Below are 18,196 nucleotides of genomic sequence, written 5' to 3' on the forward strand. Positions count from 1 at the left end.
ACACCCATGTTTTTCAACGAAAACAAAAGGAAGCGTTTGCATAATAATAGAGTTAAATTCCCGGAAGATTTGGTCGGGGCACCAACATGGCGGTCGTGACGTCATGTGAAAACCGAGAATAGACCTTTTTACCGATACGGCGGCCATTTTGATTTCTATTGTTTCAAAAGACATTATGGGATGTATGTATTTGCCCCCGGGGCATCCCATAGTAAGTAGTTGAAACAATAGAAATCAAAATGGCCTCCGTATCTGCAAAAAAGTCTATTACGACACACAAACTCACCAAACCGAGACTATTCAAAAAAAAAAAAAAAAAAAGAAGACATGTCTGAACATTAAAACCACTCAATGGTCACACATTTCGATTAGGCCCGCAATGTATTATCCCTGGAAACAAACAGTCTCACACACCCTTACCTCGGAATTGGAAACACCAACTCTGCGCAAAGTATTTTCTGTAGCGGGCGCAACTGAAATATCGGAGCAACTGGTTCCCCGGTCCTTCATAGTTACAATAATTTCGACATCTGGATCAGCGTTGTCATAAAACACGAAAGTTCCATTTTGCGTAAAAACGTGTACGAAAGATGTCAGAGAATTATTGGAATCTTGAATCAGGGAGTGAAGCTGTCTAAAGTTGCCATAATCAAACTGATCGTTTGAGTTCAATAAATGATTCTTGCGGTAGCGTGGATAGTGACTCAAGCTTCGGTTTATTGGATTAATTTCAATCTTAAAGTACAGGGCCTGTTCGTACTCCAAGCAAATGATCGGGTTTGGGATTGTTAATCCAGACTGAGTGATTGTTGAGTTATCTGCGACAGCACGACGTTTTCTTCTACTGGGTTGAGCTTGGTTCTGTCCATCCAAAAGACCGACCACGTTGTCACGATTTTGCGGAATAAACGCACCAGAGCTACCAGCTGTTGTTGCCATGACTACGAACTGTGCACTGTGTGGTTTATTGTCATGATTACTAATACCCGACGATGAGGAAACGTTGAACGAAAACGAATTTCCCGAGAGGTCATAACAAGATAACGTTACTTGTCCGTCTGAATTCCTAGTTACATTGCATCGGGTCCTATTATTCTCACACTCCTCATCACACTCAGTGGAAAATTTACAAAGACACACGCCGTAGTTCTGGTCAAATGATCCGTCAGTCGCGCTAGTTCGTTGGCATCGTTCTTTGCAAACTCCATCTTCTGCACTTGGATCAACACAAGTCGAGTCACTGGACCGGCGCACCTCACCACTGGCGCATCTATTTGCATCCTATGACAAAACAAAACCTTAAGCTCGTCTGAATACACTAAAATACTTAACAGCTAATCACACCGAAGTCGTTCAGCAAACTCAACACCAAAGCTAAATCCTTAAGCTAGATTTCAAGATGTTTTAATCATGGAAAGCTCTTAACTAATTGAAGCGAAGAAGTTTTCAACCCTTTGTTGTAATGTTTATAAATATCAAATCTTGCCCTTAAAACTTTAAAAAACTAAACAAAGTTCACAAACCAAGGGTCTGCAGTCCAGGTCACTGTCTCCCTCTTCTCTTTCTCTCGATGACGGATCATCAAACACATAACCTAACCTACATACGCATGCCCCATCTGATGATTGAAAAGATCGCGATTGGCCCAGACAAGTACACAATGTTTGTCCCTCTGATGACACAGAAGAACTGCCACAGGGCAGGCAGGCTCTCTGGTTCTCTAAATTGTTGAAGGTGTTTGCTGGACATGGGTAACAATCAGATTCCTTAGAGGCTCTGGTACGGTTGCCATAGGTACCAGGTGGACAGGGCTGTGCTTCGCCAACACGTGCTGGGCAGTATGCACCTTCAGGGCATTCGTTATCAAAGGGACCTTTCGTAGCAACTGGACAGAAGAAACCCGCGGGACACGGTGAGCAGAAGCGGCGTTCTGGGTCATTGCCATAATCTCCTGCTGGACACTCTTGGCAGTGTTTCTCATGGCTATCACGTAGACCGGAGGAGTTCAGAGCCTGGTACCCTAGCTTACAGGGCAGCTTTTGAGGGGCTTCAGGAGGACAGTAATTTGGATATTCGCAGAGAGAAGGCGTCTCAGATCCAGTGGGACAATAAAAACCACCTGGAGAGAGAAAATACAGCTGAAAAAAAATTATTTTTCTTTTAAAACAGGGCGCAAAAAAAAAAAGATCTATCGTTGCCAGTTTCGACGACTATCATCCACCTTTGTCAAAACTAGCACTGTATTACCGGATGGTTTTGATAAAGGTGGCTCGCAGTTATCAAACCTGTCAACGCTAAATTACTTTCTTTGGGGTTATGTTAAAAGAACCAAAAAATTAATATATCGAACTTGCTGGCCTGGTGAACTTCTTCAAAAAAATGTCAATTGGCGGACAGCAGGGCCGTTGGCTCAACCTGAAAGCAGGCTACTCTTTACAGGTAAATGAGACTATACACAATATTGCTAGCTAGTGGTCAGGGGTCTTACTAAAATATGTCAACTTCTTTGGTCACACTCCCTTTCAGATCCTTTGAGTCTGTACTAAGCTGTACTGCAGAATTTACATGTACTCGGTACCTTGGTTGTAACTTAGTTCAAACGAAGGGCCATAGAAATTAAAAGGAGGCCTTATTTTGTGGTGCGCGCTCTTCCGTGGGATTCATACGTAATTCAAAGTAGGATTGAGTTATAGCCAGTCTTGTTAAATCTACGAAGTCACACGTCCAACTCGATGACATAGATGTAATTTACAGCTACAATCCTCGTCAAAACTGTTGGGACAATACCCGCTTTTCCCCCTTCACCCATTACAATGTTGATTTTTCACGGTCCCCGAAATCAAGATCCGTTCATTGATCGCTCGCATGTTTCAACTTTGTCTGGGGGGAAGGGGGGCACGAAAAAGACAGGAAAAGTAGAACACGCGTTACTCATATAACGATGGAAGCATGTACAGTAAATTCTCTGCTGTCCCGAAGTCTTTTGACCCGGGTTGTAATGGACGTCATACAAAGCCACTAACCTGGACAAGGGTTTGGTTCACTTGTGTTACCAGGGCAATAAAAGCCTCCAGGACACAGCTGCTCCAAAGATGAACCAACTGGACAATACGTTGTTGACTTACAAGGTATCCCTTGGATGTTTATGGTATCGTTAGGACAATAATAACCACCAGGACACAATTCGCATTCCTCTCTACTCCCTGCTCCAGGTGTGACACGGCGGCGTCCAGCTCCACAGAGTGTAGGACCGAGCTGACGTGGACAAAAGTGACCAATGGGGCACTTGCTATTGTTATAATTGACCATGCCTGTCAGATTACACCAGTGACCTGCAGGACATGGGAAGCAGTCATCCAAGTCTTCACCGCCAGGGATGTCACGATATCTATGCAGAGGGCAGTCAATGGGTGCTTGCCCTCTAGGGCAGTACTTCCCTGGTGGACATTGTACACCATACGCTGTCCCTGCAAAACACATTTTTCATTTAAGATCAGACTTAAAGAGCTACGGTTTCCTATTGTGTAAAACCTCTCAAGTTACCATTTATGCAGAATTTCCCAGCAAAACAAGGGGTACAATCACTGATTTGTCCATAACCGCCTGTGTAATTCTTCATGGTGTTATCAGGGCATGGGATGGGTAACAAAGTTCCATTGGGGCAGTAGTACCCTTCTTGACAAGGTCCGGCCTCTACAGCATGCCAGTAAGCTGTAAAACAAAAGAGAGTGAAAATACGAAGCAAACGTTAGTGACGAAACTCATCACTAACAACTTAAATTCCGAAGAAAACAGTCTAAACAAAGCTAGCTTGAATCTGTGGTACCATCTAGTCATGGACAACAGTTATGTCTTCCTGAAACAGCAACATTGCCGTAAATGTTCTGTCCTTTCCCCAATCAACATTTCAATCTTAACTACAACATACTTACCATGCACGCAGAATTTCCCTGTGCGACAATTTGAGCAGTAACCATCCGAGTGATTGCCTGTCATATTGTCTGGACATGGACTGATGGCTACTGAGGCATCCACAGCATTCCAGACACCAGTAGGATTAGGGTCGGGACTTCGGCTCTTACAGTAATATCCTCCGTGACATGGCCCAACCACCTGCCCCAGGCGGCAATAAGATCCTGTAACACATGGCAAACACTGATCTGCGCTCGCTAAACCAGTCATGCTGTCATTAGTGTATGTACCGTTGGGACATGTAATGGGCGTTATGGTAGCAGCAGGGCAGTAGTGTCTGGGAGGGCACTTGATAGGATTAGATGTTTTGCTCTGGCAGTAATAACCAGCTGGGCACGGATCACAGCTGGCTTGTCCTGTATTTTTCTGGTTATACCCTATGACAAAAAATAAAAGGATTTCAGACCGACTATAAGTCATATCATATAGATATTTAACCTTGTCCAAAGCCATGTCTTGGCTGTGGATAAATCCTTGTTTGTGTTCAACAGTCCTTCTAGGCGCTTCCGATTGGCTTATAAACAGTGACATTCGCTATAGCTAGAACAAGCGCAATCCCTTTAACATTACTAAAAGAAATACAGCGGCTAAAGGAGCACGACAGATACGTCAAAATTGATAAGTTTATCGACAATCGATAGAACGCCCTTAAAATTTAGAATGAAATAAAAGAGACTGGATTGTTAACAAGGCCAAAATGAACTTGGAGACAAATTCACAAAAAATAAAGCAAAACACCGAGACAAAGATAAAAGGTTAAGATCCTAAGATCCTAACCCCAAAGGTCAATTTATCTACCAACCTACCTGGTTCACACTCTTTTGGATCTGCAGTTCCCTCAGGGCAATAATGTGCCCTAGGGCACAAAAATCCGAAGGGCGTGGATACATTAGCTCTGGATCCCTGGGGACAATAGTATCCAGGGGAACATGGCCCAGTCACGAATGAGTTACTGTATCCTTCACAATAGGAACCAGGAGAGCAATCTAGACATTCATCTTCAGAGCGAGCCCCCGTTGTGTTACGGAATGTCCCAGGGGGACAGCCAGTAGGTGAATTTGTCCCTAGTAAACAGTATTGTCCAGTGGGGCATGGGCCATTTTTGGGATACTCTGGTATGACATATGGTGTTGCGTTTGTTGCTTTCCCTTCGCAAAACCATCCAGCTGCACATGCGCCTGTAGGAACTGTCTGACCAGTGCCCTGTAAGTAAACAGTTGGTAAGTCTATGCGAACAGAGAGAATTCTGAAAATCAATTCTGACAAAGAAGCTTCCCACGTTAATATTAAAGCAGAATGTATAAGGAATCATAGTCCCCAAAGAGAGCGAAACAGTATTCACCAAAATTGAGGTTTCAATCTTTTTTCCAGGGAAAAAATTACAGCCCTTGTAAATCCCTCCACTTCACTCTTTTTAAACTCAGATGTACTTGAAAATTGTGAATCTATTCTAAATCTTTTTCGAGTTGGAGATGTGCGTGGCGATCATATTTACCTCACAGTAAGATCCGGAAGGACAGTCAGCACACATATCAACTGACGAGAGCCCGGTGCTATTGCCGTATGTTCCAGCTGGACATGGTACCCGTGTTCCATTTGGGCAGTAGTAACCAGCCTGGCAGGGTTCAGTCGATGACATGTTATGATATAGACACATGCTGCCGGCACCACACAAGACACAGCTTCCTTGTCCCTCGTTAGGTTGATAAGTTCCAGGTTCACAACCAAGGGCAGAAAAAGCTCCTGGAGGAAAGAGGAGAATCATAACAATTGAGGGCTCATCACAAGCAACTCACTAATCAACGTTTCCAATCTGTTATTAGAGCGAGTTTCAGGCCAGTGTCGTAAAACCAAAACTAAAGTAATTACTTTGGCCAATCAAAAAGGATGGAGACAATCCAGTAAACCAATAAAAACTCAAAGTAATTACACGTAGCCAACACAAGGCGCGGGAAAATGTGCACGCGCGAGCTACGATTGGTTTTGGTTACACTTCTGATTGGTTGAAAAAATGGCACGGGAACTTTGAACCAATCACTAAGTGAAGTAATGCAAAATCAAAGCAATTCGTTAATTACTTTCGACACTCAATAGAAAACCGCGCTAACACCCCATTTAAGAAGATCCACAATTTATCACCAAACCATGCAGCAAGCCCATATATAATTTAAAGGAGAACTGAAGGCCAAAATCAGCAATTTATTCACGACAAGCATCAGTTAAAACACTGCTTCTATATGGGGCACTCTCGCATGTCTTCCCCATATCATACGTCATAAGCTGCAAAAAGGTCCGTTGACTCCTCCATTGTGATTCCCAAAATCGAAATAAAAACACTTTTATAGGTGGAAAAACGATAGATTATTGTGCGTGGTCTACAGCGAAAATAAAAAAAATGCTTATTTTTTTGCCTTCAGTTCCCCTTTAAGGGACAAAGAAATTTCCATCCACGGAGTAGCTCAATAAGAATGTACTTAGGAAGGTAATGGTCACAAATCCGCTCCAACCAACGCGTCGTTCAACTCACTGGCCAACAGTTGACTAACAATTGACAGACGGTGCACAAACTGTCGGTCAACTGTGGGCCAATGGATCAGTCATGATTACGTTTCAAATTTTAATGACAATTGTAGTTTGAGTAATATTACACTCATCAAGTATCTTATAATGACATATAATGACAACTGTAGTTTGAGTAATATTACACTCATCAAGTATCTTCTAGAGTGGTGCACATCACGTTATTTCTGCAATGGAACTTTATTTAAGTGTCTAGTCGTTCTAGCGCTGGAGCACTAATTGGGAGCACTGTAAACTGAAATCAACAAATTAACGCAAATCAAATCAAATGCTGGTTTTTGAGGGGAGGGGAAAACTGGAGTACCCGGAGAAAATCCTCTCGGTGCAGGGTAGAGAACCAACAAACTCAATCCACATATGACGCCAAGTCTGGGAATCGAACCCGGGCCACATTCGTGGGAGCCGAGTGCTCTCACCACTGCGTCATCATCCCTGCTCCCCTAAAGTGACTATAAAACCCAGTCTATTTATATATCTTATCTTGACAAAGTAGTCATTCATAAGAGGTCCTTGATTTTCGCAAGTCAATCATGTTTAAACTCACCAGCGAGGCAAAAAAAGCCCTTTGGACAAATGTACCCCACAGATGGGTGTGTAGGGGTTGGAGTACTTGAGCCTCCCGTACAGATGAACCCAGCAAAGCAAGGGGGAGCAGTGCCATTCAAAGTACCAGAACCATTGCAATATCGTCCTCTTGGGCAGGGGACACACTGTGACTTGTTTGAAATACGCCCCTCATTGTGGAATGTTCCGGATGGGCAAGGCTCTGGATCGGATCCACTGGGACAGAAATATCCAGGAGGACACGCATCGTTCAAGTAAGGGAATCGGAAGTTCACATAATCTTTGTAGCTTTTGGCGAGCAAATCTTTCTCTGGTGCAGGTGACATGGACCTAAAAGTGCAGTAGTATCCACCATAACAGGAACCAGAAGGACTTGTTAAGCCCTCTCTATCACAAAACCTTCCTCTTGGGCAATCAGAGCAATCACCAATTTCCACCAAACCCAACCTGTCGTTAAAGGTACCTAAGATCAAAGAGAAACAGTTTAATAATCCTCCAGTCAATACACATTGCTGAGCAGGTGAAGTTTTATGAACGATTTTTCCACAACTTACAACTATCGGTTTAGAATGGTCACTTGTCATAACTCTCAAAATGATCACGAGATACCAATGCATATTAGCCTTTGCTGAGCCTGAATAACTAAGCCTAAAGGATGACTATCATTTTTTCATTCATAAGCAAATGTTGAACACACGTACCGTAAGTATAACAAAGTTTGGACATAATTTTCACTTAAAACAAAGACGAGGAAAACAAAATCACTCGATAATTACATAATTATTACGAGAATCTTAGATCTAAAAGGGAGACAAGAATTACAACTTGTTTTTAGAAACAATAGCGTTACATTCAAAACTTAAAGAAGTGCATCTAAACTCCCAAATGTTTTAAATCTTTTCAAAAAGTACTTCATTTTTTTTTTGATACATCTGCACAAAATTTTTGATTTGATAAAATCGTCGATCTTTTGTGACTTTCTAGTAGTGAAAATACGGGAAAAAAACTGAGCTACTGCGAGGTCTGGGTCTTTTGTTCGTTTGCTGTCGCAAACTTTTGTTAATTATACAAAATCCTTTGAAAAGAACAATGCAAAGAAGTTTGACGTCAAATAAAGAAATGCTCGTAACTGTACGGTTTTTGACCATAAATCGCGAACTCTGTAGAAATATGTAAAGAAACTTACGTGCTGGACATGGGAACATGCGATAGTCACCAGTGCCAGCTGGACAGTAATGGCCATAGGGACACAAAGAAGCATTCACCACGGCTGCATTTGTGGCATCACAGTAATGACCTTTTGGACAAGTCTCGCAGGAGTTCTTGCCACTCTCGTGTTGGAAGGTTCCACTTTCACACCTTACTGGTTGTGATGTTCCCCTTTTGCAGAAATGACCTGGCGTACACAGATACTCGTCTGGTGTTGCTGTGCTTTGACCACCTGGACAGTAATACTTTGCAGCACATAGGTCTGTGGGAGCTGAATTTCCTGTACCAGCGCAGTAGCTGGCGGGGGTACAATCTCTACAATTCCCAGGGTTGGTGTTCCTTAAGGTATCTGAGAATTTCCCTGCAGGGCAAGGAATTGGGATTCCAGTTCCAGTTGGACAGTAATGTCCCACTGGACAGTCGAACTGGTCAGGCACTGTAGAACTGTCATTGCAGTAATATCCCTCTGTACAATTGCCTTGTGGTGCAGCCATTGCCGCATGTGGACAGAACTGACCAAGTTTACACGGTAGAGGACGATAAGAACCTTGAGGACAATAGTGACCTGCTGGACAAATATCACCTGGGGAAACAAAATCACTTTCATTCAAACAATGATCATCAAGTGATCAATACTGTACAGCAATTGCTCCTTTTTTTAATAAGCATTCAAAGTGAAGACGTTTTTATCTACAATGATAATGATAATGATAATAATAATAATAATAATAGCAACAACAACAATTGTACAAGGGTAACATAACCAATTTATCACATTATTTTATCTAATATACAACCCTCTCCTCAAATCTTGTATTTTTGGTGAGAGAGGAAAAATAGAGTATATGTATCCTAATAAATCGAACTTGGGAGACATTGTTGGAAGATGAGTGCTAGCTACTGTCTGCCAAGTACACAATTTGCTTAACTTCATTCTTGTCCAAAGGTCTATTAGAAAGTTGGTACTGCACCTGTAGTCTTGTTCCAAGCTGGGCAGACACATTCAAATGATGTATAACAACTATCAGCAGGGCTTGTTGCATGATCATAATTCGCCATACCAATATCTCCAGGGCGCTTGGACCATGACCCACCAGAGCAGTAAAATCCTTCATCGCACAGTCCATTTGGCCAAATTCGCCCAAAGCCTTCACAGTACTTCCCTGGATCACACAGTTTGCAAGCAGATTCATTTGTTTGGCCAGTGACATTGTTGTAAGTGCCCGGTCTGCAAGGGTGTTGTGTGGCAAATTCTGTGCCATTTGGGCAGAAATGTCCCCTTGGACAGAAAGATGGGGTAACTGTGGTGCCATTGCAGTATTTACCTGAAAATAAAAGTCAACCAAAAATATGACCATACTGCAGGGCAAAGATATTTCACGCAGAGGTGAATGTTGCCATAGTGCAGGGTTTTGTATATACATAAGGTAATAACATCCTGTGTTGTAACTTTACAGAGCATTGTCCAAAACAAAATGATTCTTGACAAAACAATTTTAAAGCCAAGATGTTGTGAGAGCTTGGTGCAACATTACAATTTAATATTCCTCCCTGTGTCTTTTTAGTCTTTTGACGTCACATTACCTTATGTAGGTCCCTTTGCTAGAGGAGCACAGAAAGGATTGTGTGAACTGGTTCAACCTTATTGTGTACCCAATTAAACTAGTTTGCATCTGCTTACAAAGTCGGTAGAATGTTCAACGTGAAGAATCCTGTGTTTGTCGATCTCTGTTGAAGTGCTGTCCATAAATTTTCTTGTACAGCAGGATGTAACCCTAGTTACATCAACGAAATTAGCCGACACCCTTCAACACACATTATATAATAACCCAAGTTATTCACGGATTTTGATTGTTTTTTGCCGATGATCTATTAGAGGACAGACGCACGATTGACGTCACCATCAGCTTTTATGCGAATAAAGTTTAATTCTTTATTATATAAAAGAAATGGTAAGCGTGCAGCGTGCAACTATCGAGTTATGGACGCACTTAGGAGGTTTGCTAAGCACTCAAGAAGCTAGAGTCGAACTCGGCTATCGCCTCGTGCGACTCTTACACTTCTCTTGTGCTTAGCAACCTCCCGCGTGCGTCCATAACTCTATAGTTGCACGCTGCACGCTTACCATTTCTTAATTGATAACCATCTCAGTACGGACTGTTACTCACACTATACAATCTAAGGCATACTTAACACTTAGTTCAAAGATATACCTCTCAAGTTTGGATTCTGCACCCAGCAGACTACAGCTAATTTTAAAAGAAGCTCCTTATATCCACTGGGAAAATCCCACCTTAAGATAAGCAGCTTTGACATCCCAACCTTTGGCTCCGGCATAATTTTTCTTTTCATGTGACTTTTGTTATTTAATTTTGTTATACAGTGTACAACTTTGTTTAACAGCCATCACTTCTTTTGCTCTAAGCCTCAATAGCATAAAACATACCATAATAATCTTTGTTTGTCCCTCCAAAATTTTGCATAAGCATTGTTTCCATAAAAAAATTAAAAACAATGCTTGTCCTTGTTTGGGACAAACAAAGATTATTATTATAATTTTGATATTGGCTAATTCTGCAGTTGTTGCCCAGGCTGGATAGAACAGCACTATAAAATATATAACAAAGCACTTGACGTCCTCGGGAAACTAGTTATACGGTAGTTTTGTTTTCCCTCCAGTTCTGATGTTTCCAACAAAACTAACTGTTTCCCTCGGGACCATACATTTAGTGTATATTATTGCCAGTATGAAGTCGAAATGCATGAAACATGTTCCTCCCTTAAGCCACACTCCAAAAAATGTTTGAGACTTACTTGCAAAAATACCCTTGCATAGTACAACTTTTGTTACCACCGTATAAACCACCACATTAAACTTTCAAACACACCATTGTGCTAACATACAAAAACCGTTACAGAGACAGTATTGAGACAGATGGCTTCTCAGCAGTATTTAAAAACACACACCTGCTGGACACACATCACAAGCTGCCATTCCTGTCACAGCGACGTAATATCCAGGGTCGCACGGATGGGGCGTACTACTTCCTTCAAGACACTCATGTCCAACAGGGCATATCCCTCCAATTCCTGTATAATGTTGATCCGGAGAACTAACGTTTGTGCCGGATGTGCAGTAAAAACCTAAACAAGGTAACCAAGAAAGCAGTAATTACATGGCTCACAGGAGCTCAGTGAAATTGAGATTGAACAAAGATCGGAGAGTCCAAAACTCATTAATAATGTATTTGCCTTAAAGCCTATCAAAACACAAATAAAACGAAATGTGCAAGAGCCTTATATCCTGATAAAATACTCCTCGTTAGTATTCAATAAGGCATAGCTTATTTTTCTTGTATGTTAATATTCTCCTCTCACAATTTGAACCATTGTTCTGAATCCAGAGGGGCATGCTTTTGTGCACTGTTTTTGAAGCCGTTCAAAAACTCGCAGCATGTGTTTTATCAGGTCTAAAAACACTTGAAACGAACACTGCTGCTTGTTTTTTAAACATTACTTGAACATTCTAAAAACCGAACCTTGGATACTGCTAAGGATAGAACGATGGTGATAACAAAAACTGGCAACTATTATGGGTAAAAAGCTGACTTTAAAAGTCAACTGCTTCTCTACCTCTTTGGCACTTTCCAGTCACTGTCGCTCTGCCAGCTGTCTCACAATAGAAACCTCCAGGACACTGTGTGCATTCACTCTCATTGGCCAGACCAGTGCGGTTGCCGATGGTTCCCACAGGACAGGGTTGAGTATCATAGCCGGTTCCTTCGGGACAGTAGAATCCTGCAGGGCATGGGTCAGGTAAGACAGCTCTAATGCACTGGTACCCAGCTGGACACGTATAACAATAAGAGGCACCTGTACAGAATGGAAAATCAACAACAAACAGTGATCCATCGACGCCACTTTGTTGTTATTTACGAATAACCTCTCAAGCAGACACATTAGGTATAACAACATCGCTAAAAATTGGATTTGCTTGCATCACTCTCACAAATGCACTGAATTCTAAGGGAAAATTATTGTAGCTGCAGACAGGTAGTCTAAAAGGCAAGATTGGCCATTTTACCATCGCTCATCACATAGATGGAAATGTCCATCTTCAACGGTGATTCGTACTATATATAAGTTTCCCCCCAATTTTGCAAAACAATGCTTCCCACATCCCTTCTTTATACATTGAACGAAATTGGATAGAAAGCTCATGGCTGTTTTATTCCTACCTGTATGATTCACATACGTTCCATTGAAGCAGATCTGTGGCACAGATGAACCTTCAACACAGAAACTGCCAACCGGACATATGTTCCCAGTGAGGCCATCAAGAGGATTTTTCCTTGTAGAATTAGCAATACAGTAGAAGCCTTTCCGACAACTACCACTCACAGCACTTAGACCAGTATTATCACAGAACTTTCCAGCATCACAAGGTACACAGTCTTCAACTCGAATCTTACGTCTGTGTGGTTGGTATGTTCCTTTAGGGCACTGCACAGGGGATGGGGTCCCTGTAGGACAGAAGCTGCCATTTGGGCAGTCTGTGCCAAAAGGTTGATCAATAGGCATTTCTTCTGGTGATCCACCACGGCACCAGAATCCTTCACGACACTTTTTCTTAGGAATAATGTTCCCTGTGCCATCACAATAGTAGCCTGCTAAACATGGTAAACATCCTGTCTCATTTGTAAGTCCACTTTCATTGTAAAACGTCCCTGGAAAAGATAATAATACATTATTTATACTTAAAGAAAAGCGAAATATCCATGGAAAGAGAGGAAAATTATGTTATTTCTCCTAATATCCTATAAAAATGTTCCATCAAAAGACAGGAGAAACTTTAAAGCATCCGGATGCTGAGCGTACCCTAAATATCTTTGGCAAAAACTTTCCATAGTGCACATGACAACCTGCACCCTGCCCTGTACTCAGCAGAAAACACTTTTGAACCTCCTTTGAAAGAGACAGTGCCATAAACTGAAATAAGTCTTACCAGCAGGACAGCCAATACCCTCTGAAGACCCTTCGGGGCAGTATTGACCAGGCTTGCATAGATCCCCACTAACACCATCAGTTGGCGTAGGTGTTTTTGATCCGTTGATACAAAAGTGGCCTGATGGTGAAATGTAAAATATGTTTTAATATATGCTGTTTATAAAGCCACCCCCTGACAAAGAGGTCATTACATTCAATATGGGCTTACTTGGTATGTTGATTGAATTCTGGTCTTATTATTATTGTTATTGTTGCCTTTTGTTGCAGAGTTTCTGCAAGATTGATTTTGCAAAATTAATCAAATCACGAGTGTTCAAACAAGCCTTGAAAGTGTACTTTTTCTACTTTAAAGGGAATCTCCACTAAAAACAGGAATATATCTTTAAAATAGTTAACATAATGCTCATAATCAAAATTGTTCAAAATAAATAAATTTTAAAAACGGTTGTTTTGGTTTTCAAATTTCCTGGGTGCCGCCATCTTGAATAATTGTGACGTGTCATGGTTGCCCTATTGTTTTAAAACAAAAGGTCTTTGTGCAAATAAAAAGAGCAACCATAACACATCACAATTATTCAAGATGGCGGCGCCCAGGAAATTTGAAAACCAAAACAAGCGTTTTTGAAATTCATTTATTTAGGATACAAACGATTCCATTGGAAAACGTTCAAACAATTTTGATTGTAAACATTATGTTAAATATTTTGAAGTTGTATTCTTGTTTTCGCGGAGGTTTCCTTTAATGAAATAACATAAATTAATTACAAACCTGCACTACAAGGTCCTGAAGGCTCTATTAAACCAGTTGATGCACAAAACTGCTTGGGCGGGCAAGGAGCGCAATCTGAGTATTTCTCTAGTCCTGTTTTGTTACTGTAAGTACCACTAGGACATGGGAACTGCCTCTCTGTCTTTGTTCCCACAGGGCAGTAGTTTCCAGCTGTGCATTTGATGGGATAAATAACTCCCGTATGATTTTCAGATGATTCACAGACGCCAGTAACATTTGCAAATGGATCGCAGAAATGACCTGCCAAACAAGGTTTGCACTTATGCTGCCCCACTTCATCTTGGTACTCCCCAGCACTGCAGTTTTGTGGCAAATCACTTCCTGTAGGGCAACTAGCTCCTCTCGGACATATCACTGTGGCATTGTGAGTAGATCCACTGGGACAATAAAAGCCTTGCAGGCATTCAAACAGTACCTCTGTGGCTGCTGGTAATGGGCAGTAGTATCCTGCTTTGCAAGCTAAACAGTCTTCAACCTTGGATTTCCCAGCATATGGAGAATAAGTGCCAACAGGGCAGGGCCTTTCTATATCTGTTCCCTCAGGACAGTAATACCCAGCAGTGCAAATCCTTGGATTGGGAACTGTATCTCCACCATTACAATAATATCCAGCAGTACAGTTTCCTTCTGGACTTGCAAGCCCTGTTTGATTACAGTAAGTTCCTGGCAGACAACTCTTTGGTTCTGAAGATCCTTGAGGACAGAAATGGCCAGCAGGGCAGATGCCTCCCGTGAAGTTTACGGAATATATTGGACATGTAAAGTCGTTAGAGTTGTTGAAAACTGAATTCAAGTTGGGAACAGGTCTTCTAGCATAAGCTCCTCTTGCGCAGTACCATCCCTTATCACATGGACCATCTGGGTTGGTGCTACCATAACCTTCACAGAAATATCCAGGTGTGCATGGTACACAGAATGAAGGTTGGGTTGCATGTGTTTGATTGTTAAATGTGCCAGGAGGACATTTGAATGGAGTGGTTGTTCCTCTCGGGCAGTAGTGTCCTGTGGGGCAGATTCCTCCACCTTGGCTTACATTGACAGGATTTGGTCTGATGGCACGGTTTGAACAAAAGAATCCTGGGTCACATGGGTCTTTTGGAGCAGCCAGTCCCTGAGAGTCACAATACTTTCCCCCGTCACAATTCATACAGCCTGACAGAGTTTGCAGTCTTAGACTTGGACTGTATGTTCCTATGGGGCACGGCTCTGGTTTGTGGGAACCTGTTTCACAATAGGAACCTGGAGGACAAGGGGCACCTGTAATATTGTCATTAGGTGTTGGTTGGCTGGCGCCTTCCACACAGTAATATCCTGCATGACATTTGGCAGTAGGAGCTATTGCACCGGATTTATGGCAATAGTAACCTTTAGTGCATTGTGTACACTGGGCTTCCTCCATAAGCTTGGTCATGTTACTGAAGGTGCCAAGAGGGCATGGATGCTGGTGGGCCCATTTGGTACCATTAGGGCAGAAATATCCAGCTGGGCAATCTGATGGGAAAATGACTCCACAAGAATCATTTCCCACACATGACGAGTTCTGTCTTGCTTCATTGGGATCACAATAGCTTCCAGCAGGACATGTGTAGCAAAATCCTTTTCTTGAATATGGTTGATACGTTCCAGCTGGACATGGGTTGTGAAGTCCACTTCCCTCAGGGCAGAAGTGACCAGGCTGACACTCCTTGTCTGGTGGACTCTGCTCTGTCTCTCCAGCAGGACAGTAGAATCCTTCAGAACAATTTCCACTTGGATAATCAAGTCCATAAGTTGGACAGAATGTGCCAGGTATACACGCTTTACAATTGTTCTTGAACTGATTGAATTCTGTATCGGCATAGGTACCTGGTAAGCATGGCGTTGGGTATGAACTTTTAGTTGGACAGTAGTGACCCTTTGGACACTTATCACCTGTGGTTTGGTTGATTGGGTGACTATAGATTGTGCTTCCATTGCAATAATAACCAGCTGTACAGACTCCAGATTCCTTGTCCAATTTATCCTCTGCACAATAGTAGCCTGGTGTGCAAGGTAAAGGTTGATGGGAGCCTGCCGGACAAAAAGTGCCTTTCTTGCAGAAACCTCCAATTGCTCCAAAAAGTGGACAGACAGAGGAGCCATTTGTAATCTCACTCTCGTTTAGAGGCATCCTTTGCCATGACCCACCAGTACAGAACCATCCCCCAGCACACAGACCTGATGGTTCAGGCAGTCCACTGAACTGACAGAAATGTCCAGCAGGACAAATGGTGCAGTCTTCAACTTTATCACCTAAAGTGACATTCTTAAAGGATCCTTTGGGACATGGACTGGCTGATGCTGATCCATTAGGGCAGTAAAAACCTTTTGGGCACTCTATGAAATTGGTTGATGCATTAGGACAGAAATAGCCAGGTGGGCAAACTAGGCACTGACTTTGTGTCCATCGTGAATTGTACTCTCCACCTTTACAGGCAATTGGATATGGTGATCCAACCGGACAAAAGTGACCAGTTGGACATGGACCACCAATATCTGATACATTTGGCCTGCGGGAATCTGATTTCTCTATGCAGTAGTAACCAGCATCACAAGGGCCACTTGGCCAAGATAGGCCATCTTCCTCGCAGTATTGTCCACCCGGACATCTCTTGCAATCAGCCAAAGAAGTTGCATGAGTTCTGTTATTGTAGTGGCCAGCAGGACAAGCTATCGGCGCTAGTGGGTCACCACGCGGACAATATCGTCCACTTGGACATATACCTGCGTCACCCTTGTTGCCACCAGATGGTTGTTGTTGGTCAGAGCCATTATGACAGAAAAATCCAGCATCACATTCCCCTGTAGTTGAGGTAGAATTAAGGAAAGCACAGAAGTGGCCCGGCTCACATGGTTTGCATTGTTCCTTTCTAGAAAGGAATTCAACAGGGCTGTAGGTTCCTCTCGGACAAGGTTGCCACTCATGTCCAGTGCCTAACGGACAATACCAACCTACAAAAAAAATTCAAATACTGTAAAAACTTGTGTATAAGCCGTGCTTGTAGATAAACCGCACCCCCAAATACCAAACATGAATTTTGAAAAAATATAAAAACTTAAAAAGCACTCTAGCAAAAAAAAGTTGTTTGTTCGCAGTTGTTCATGATATAAATTAAAAACTTGCTAAAATATAATGCTATAAACTTGCAGCAATTTTAAGGAGTTATTCAACTCTTAAAAGCTTTTAAAATCTTTCATCGATTTCCCTATAAATTCTTGAGACTGACAACAGTTGTCTTCATTGTCGAAGCCTACAGTTGAAGTAAAAATGATGAAGTTTGAACGAAAATAACGTGGGGAATGATAGAAAACATTTACTTAGTAAACGTGCAGTCATTAACAGAGGGAAGTCTGGACTGAGTCATGATCATGTTGTAAACAACATGGAAAGCCATCGATCGGTGAAAAACGTGCCGTTTAAAAACCCCATGGACAAACATGCCGCGCAAGTAATGAAGAGCAACAAAACAGTCAGTCTCTGCCTCATGAATTCTCCCAAACAGCATGGTATTTTCTCGCATGTGGTGGAGAGATTAAAGTTGGAGTGATCTGTCGAAGTATATGTTTACTCTTTACTTACTACAACAACTATTTTAATATAAAAGGTATTTATATCTATTAAAACTGGGTTTGTCACCAGGTGGATCCATTCGCAAATAAAAAATATAAATATATGTTACTCTGGTATTTGAAATATAAATTATGTACAATAAAAACGTTTTCCGACGTTTCGGTTGTATTCAACAACCTTCATCAGGGAAAGTGAAAGATAAAATTTACACGAAAGCTAAGATATAAACTAAAACGCTAATTAAAATTCTAAAGTTAGTGTCATTTTTTCTTTTCTGCAATAGTCAAATGCAAATACTCCTTGGGGAGTAGTGCTCCATCATCTCGGTTGAGGGGGTCTTTAGCACAGTTTATTTCCCAAACCTCAAGAATTTTCCTTTGTCGCCAGTTATTGTTAGTTCTAAGAATAGTGGCCTCATTCCACGCGATGTCATGATTCGTTTTTATAACGTGGTCCGCAAGTGCTGATTTTTCTTTTTGTAGCCG

The 18,196-nt window shown here is 41.9% G+C and overlaps 1 protein-coding gene across 3 annotated transcripts in view; it reads right to left on the reverse strand.

The window, feature by feature from the left end:
- The window catches only part of LOC138028408 (uncharacterized), an 87,403-nt gene that overhangs the window by 16,266 nt on the left and 52,941 nt on the right, over positions 1-18,196 (reverse strand). For all 3 annotated transcript variants that reach the window (XM_068875943.1, XM_068875944.1, XM_068875942.1), the window contains 15 exons: positions 14,102-17,092; positions 13,331-13,450; positions 12,564-13,052; positions 11,959-12,198; positions 11,293-11,469; positions 9,297-9,650; positions 8,303-8,908; positions 7,097-7,579; positions 5,468-5,715; positions 4,779-5,175; positions 3,933-4,349; positions 3,544-3,711; positions 3,024-3,467; positions 1,524-2,119; positions 421-1,281 (listed from right to left, as the gene is read on the reverse strand). In XM_068875943.1, coding sequence (XP_068732044.1) covers positions 421-1,281; positions 1,524-2,119; positions 3,024-3,467; positions 3,544-3,711; positions 3,933-4,349; positions 4,779-5,175; positions 5,468-5,715; positions 7,097-7,579; positions 8,303-8,908; positions 9,297-9,650; positions 11,293-11,469; positions 11,959-12,198; positions 12,564-13,052; positions 13,331-13,450; positions 14,102-17,092 — 8,591 coding nt within the window. The remainder of the gene's footprint in view (positions 1-420; positions 1,282-1,523; positions 2,120-3,023; positions 3,468-3,543; positions 3,712-3,932; positions 4,350-4,778; positions 5,176-5,467; positions 5,716-7,096; positions 7,580-8,302; positions 8,909-9,296; positions 9,651-11,292; positions 11,470-11,958; positions 12,199-12,563; positions 13,053-13,330; positions 13,451-14,101; positions 17,093-18,196) is intronic.

Source organism: Montipora capricornis, chromosome 13 (assembly GCF_036669925.1).
Source record: "Montipora capricornis isolate CH-2021 chromosome 13, ASM3666992v2, whole genome shotgun sequence".
Lineage (NCBI taxonomy): Eukaryota > Metazoa > Cnidaria > Anthozoa > Scleractinia > Acroporidae > Montipora > Montipora capricornis.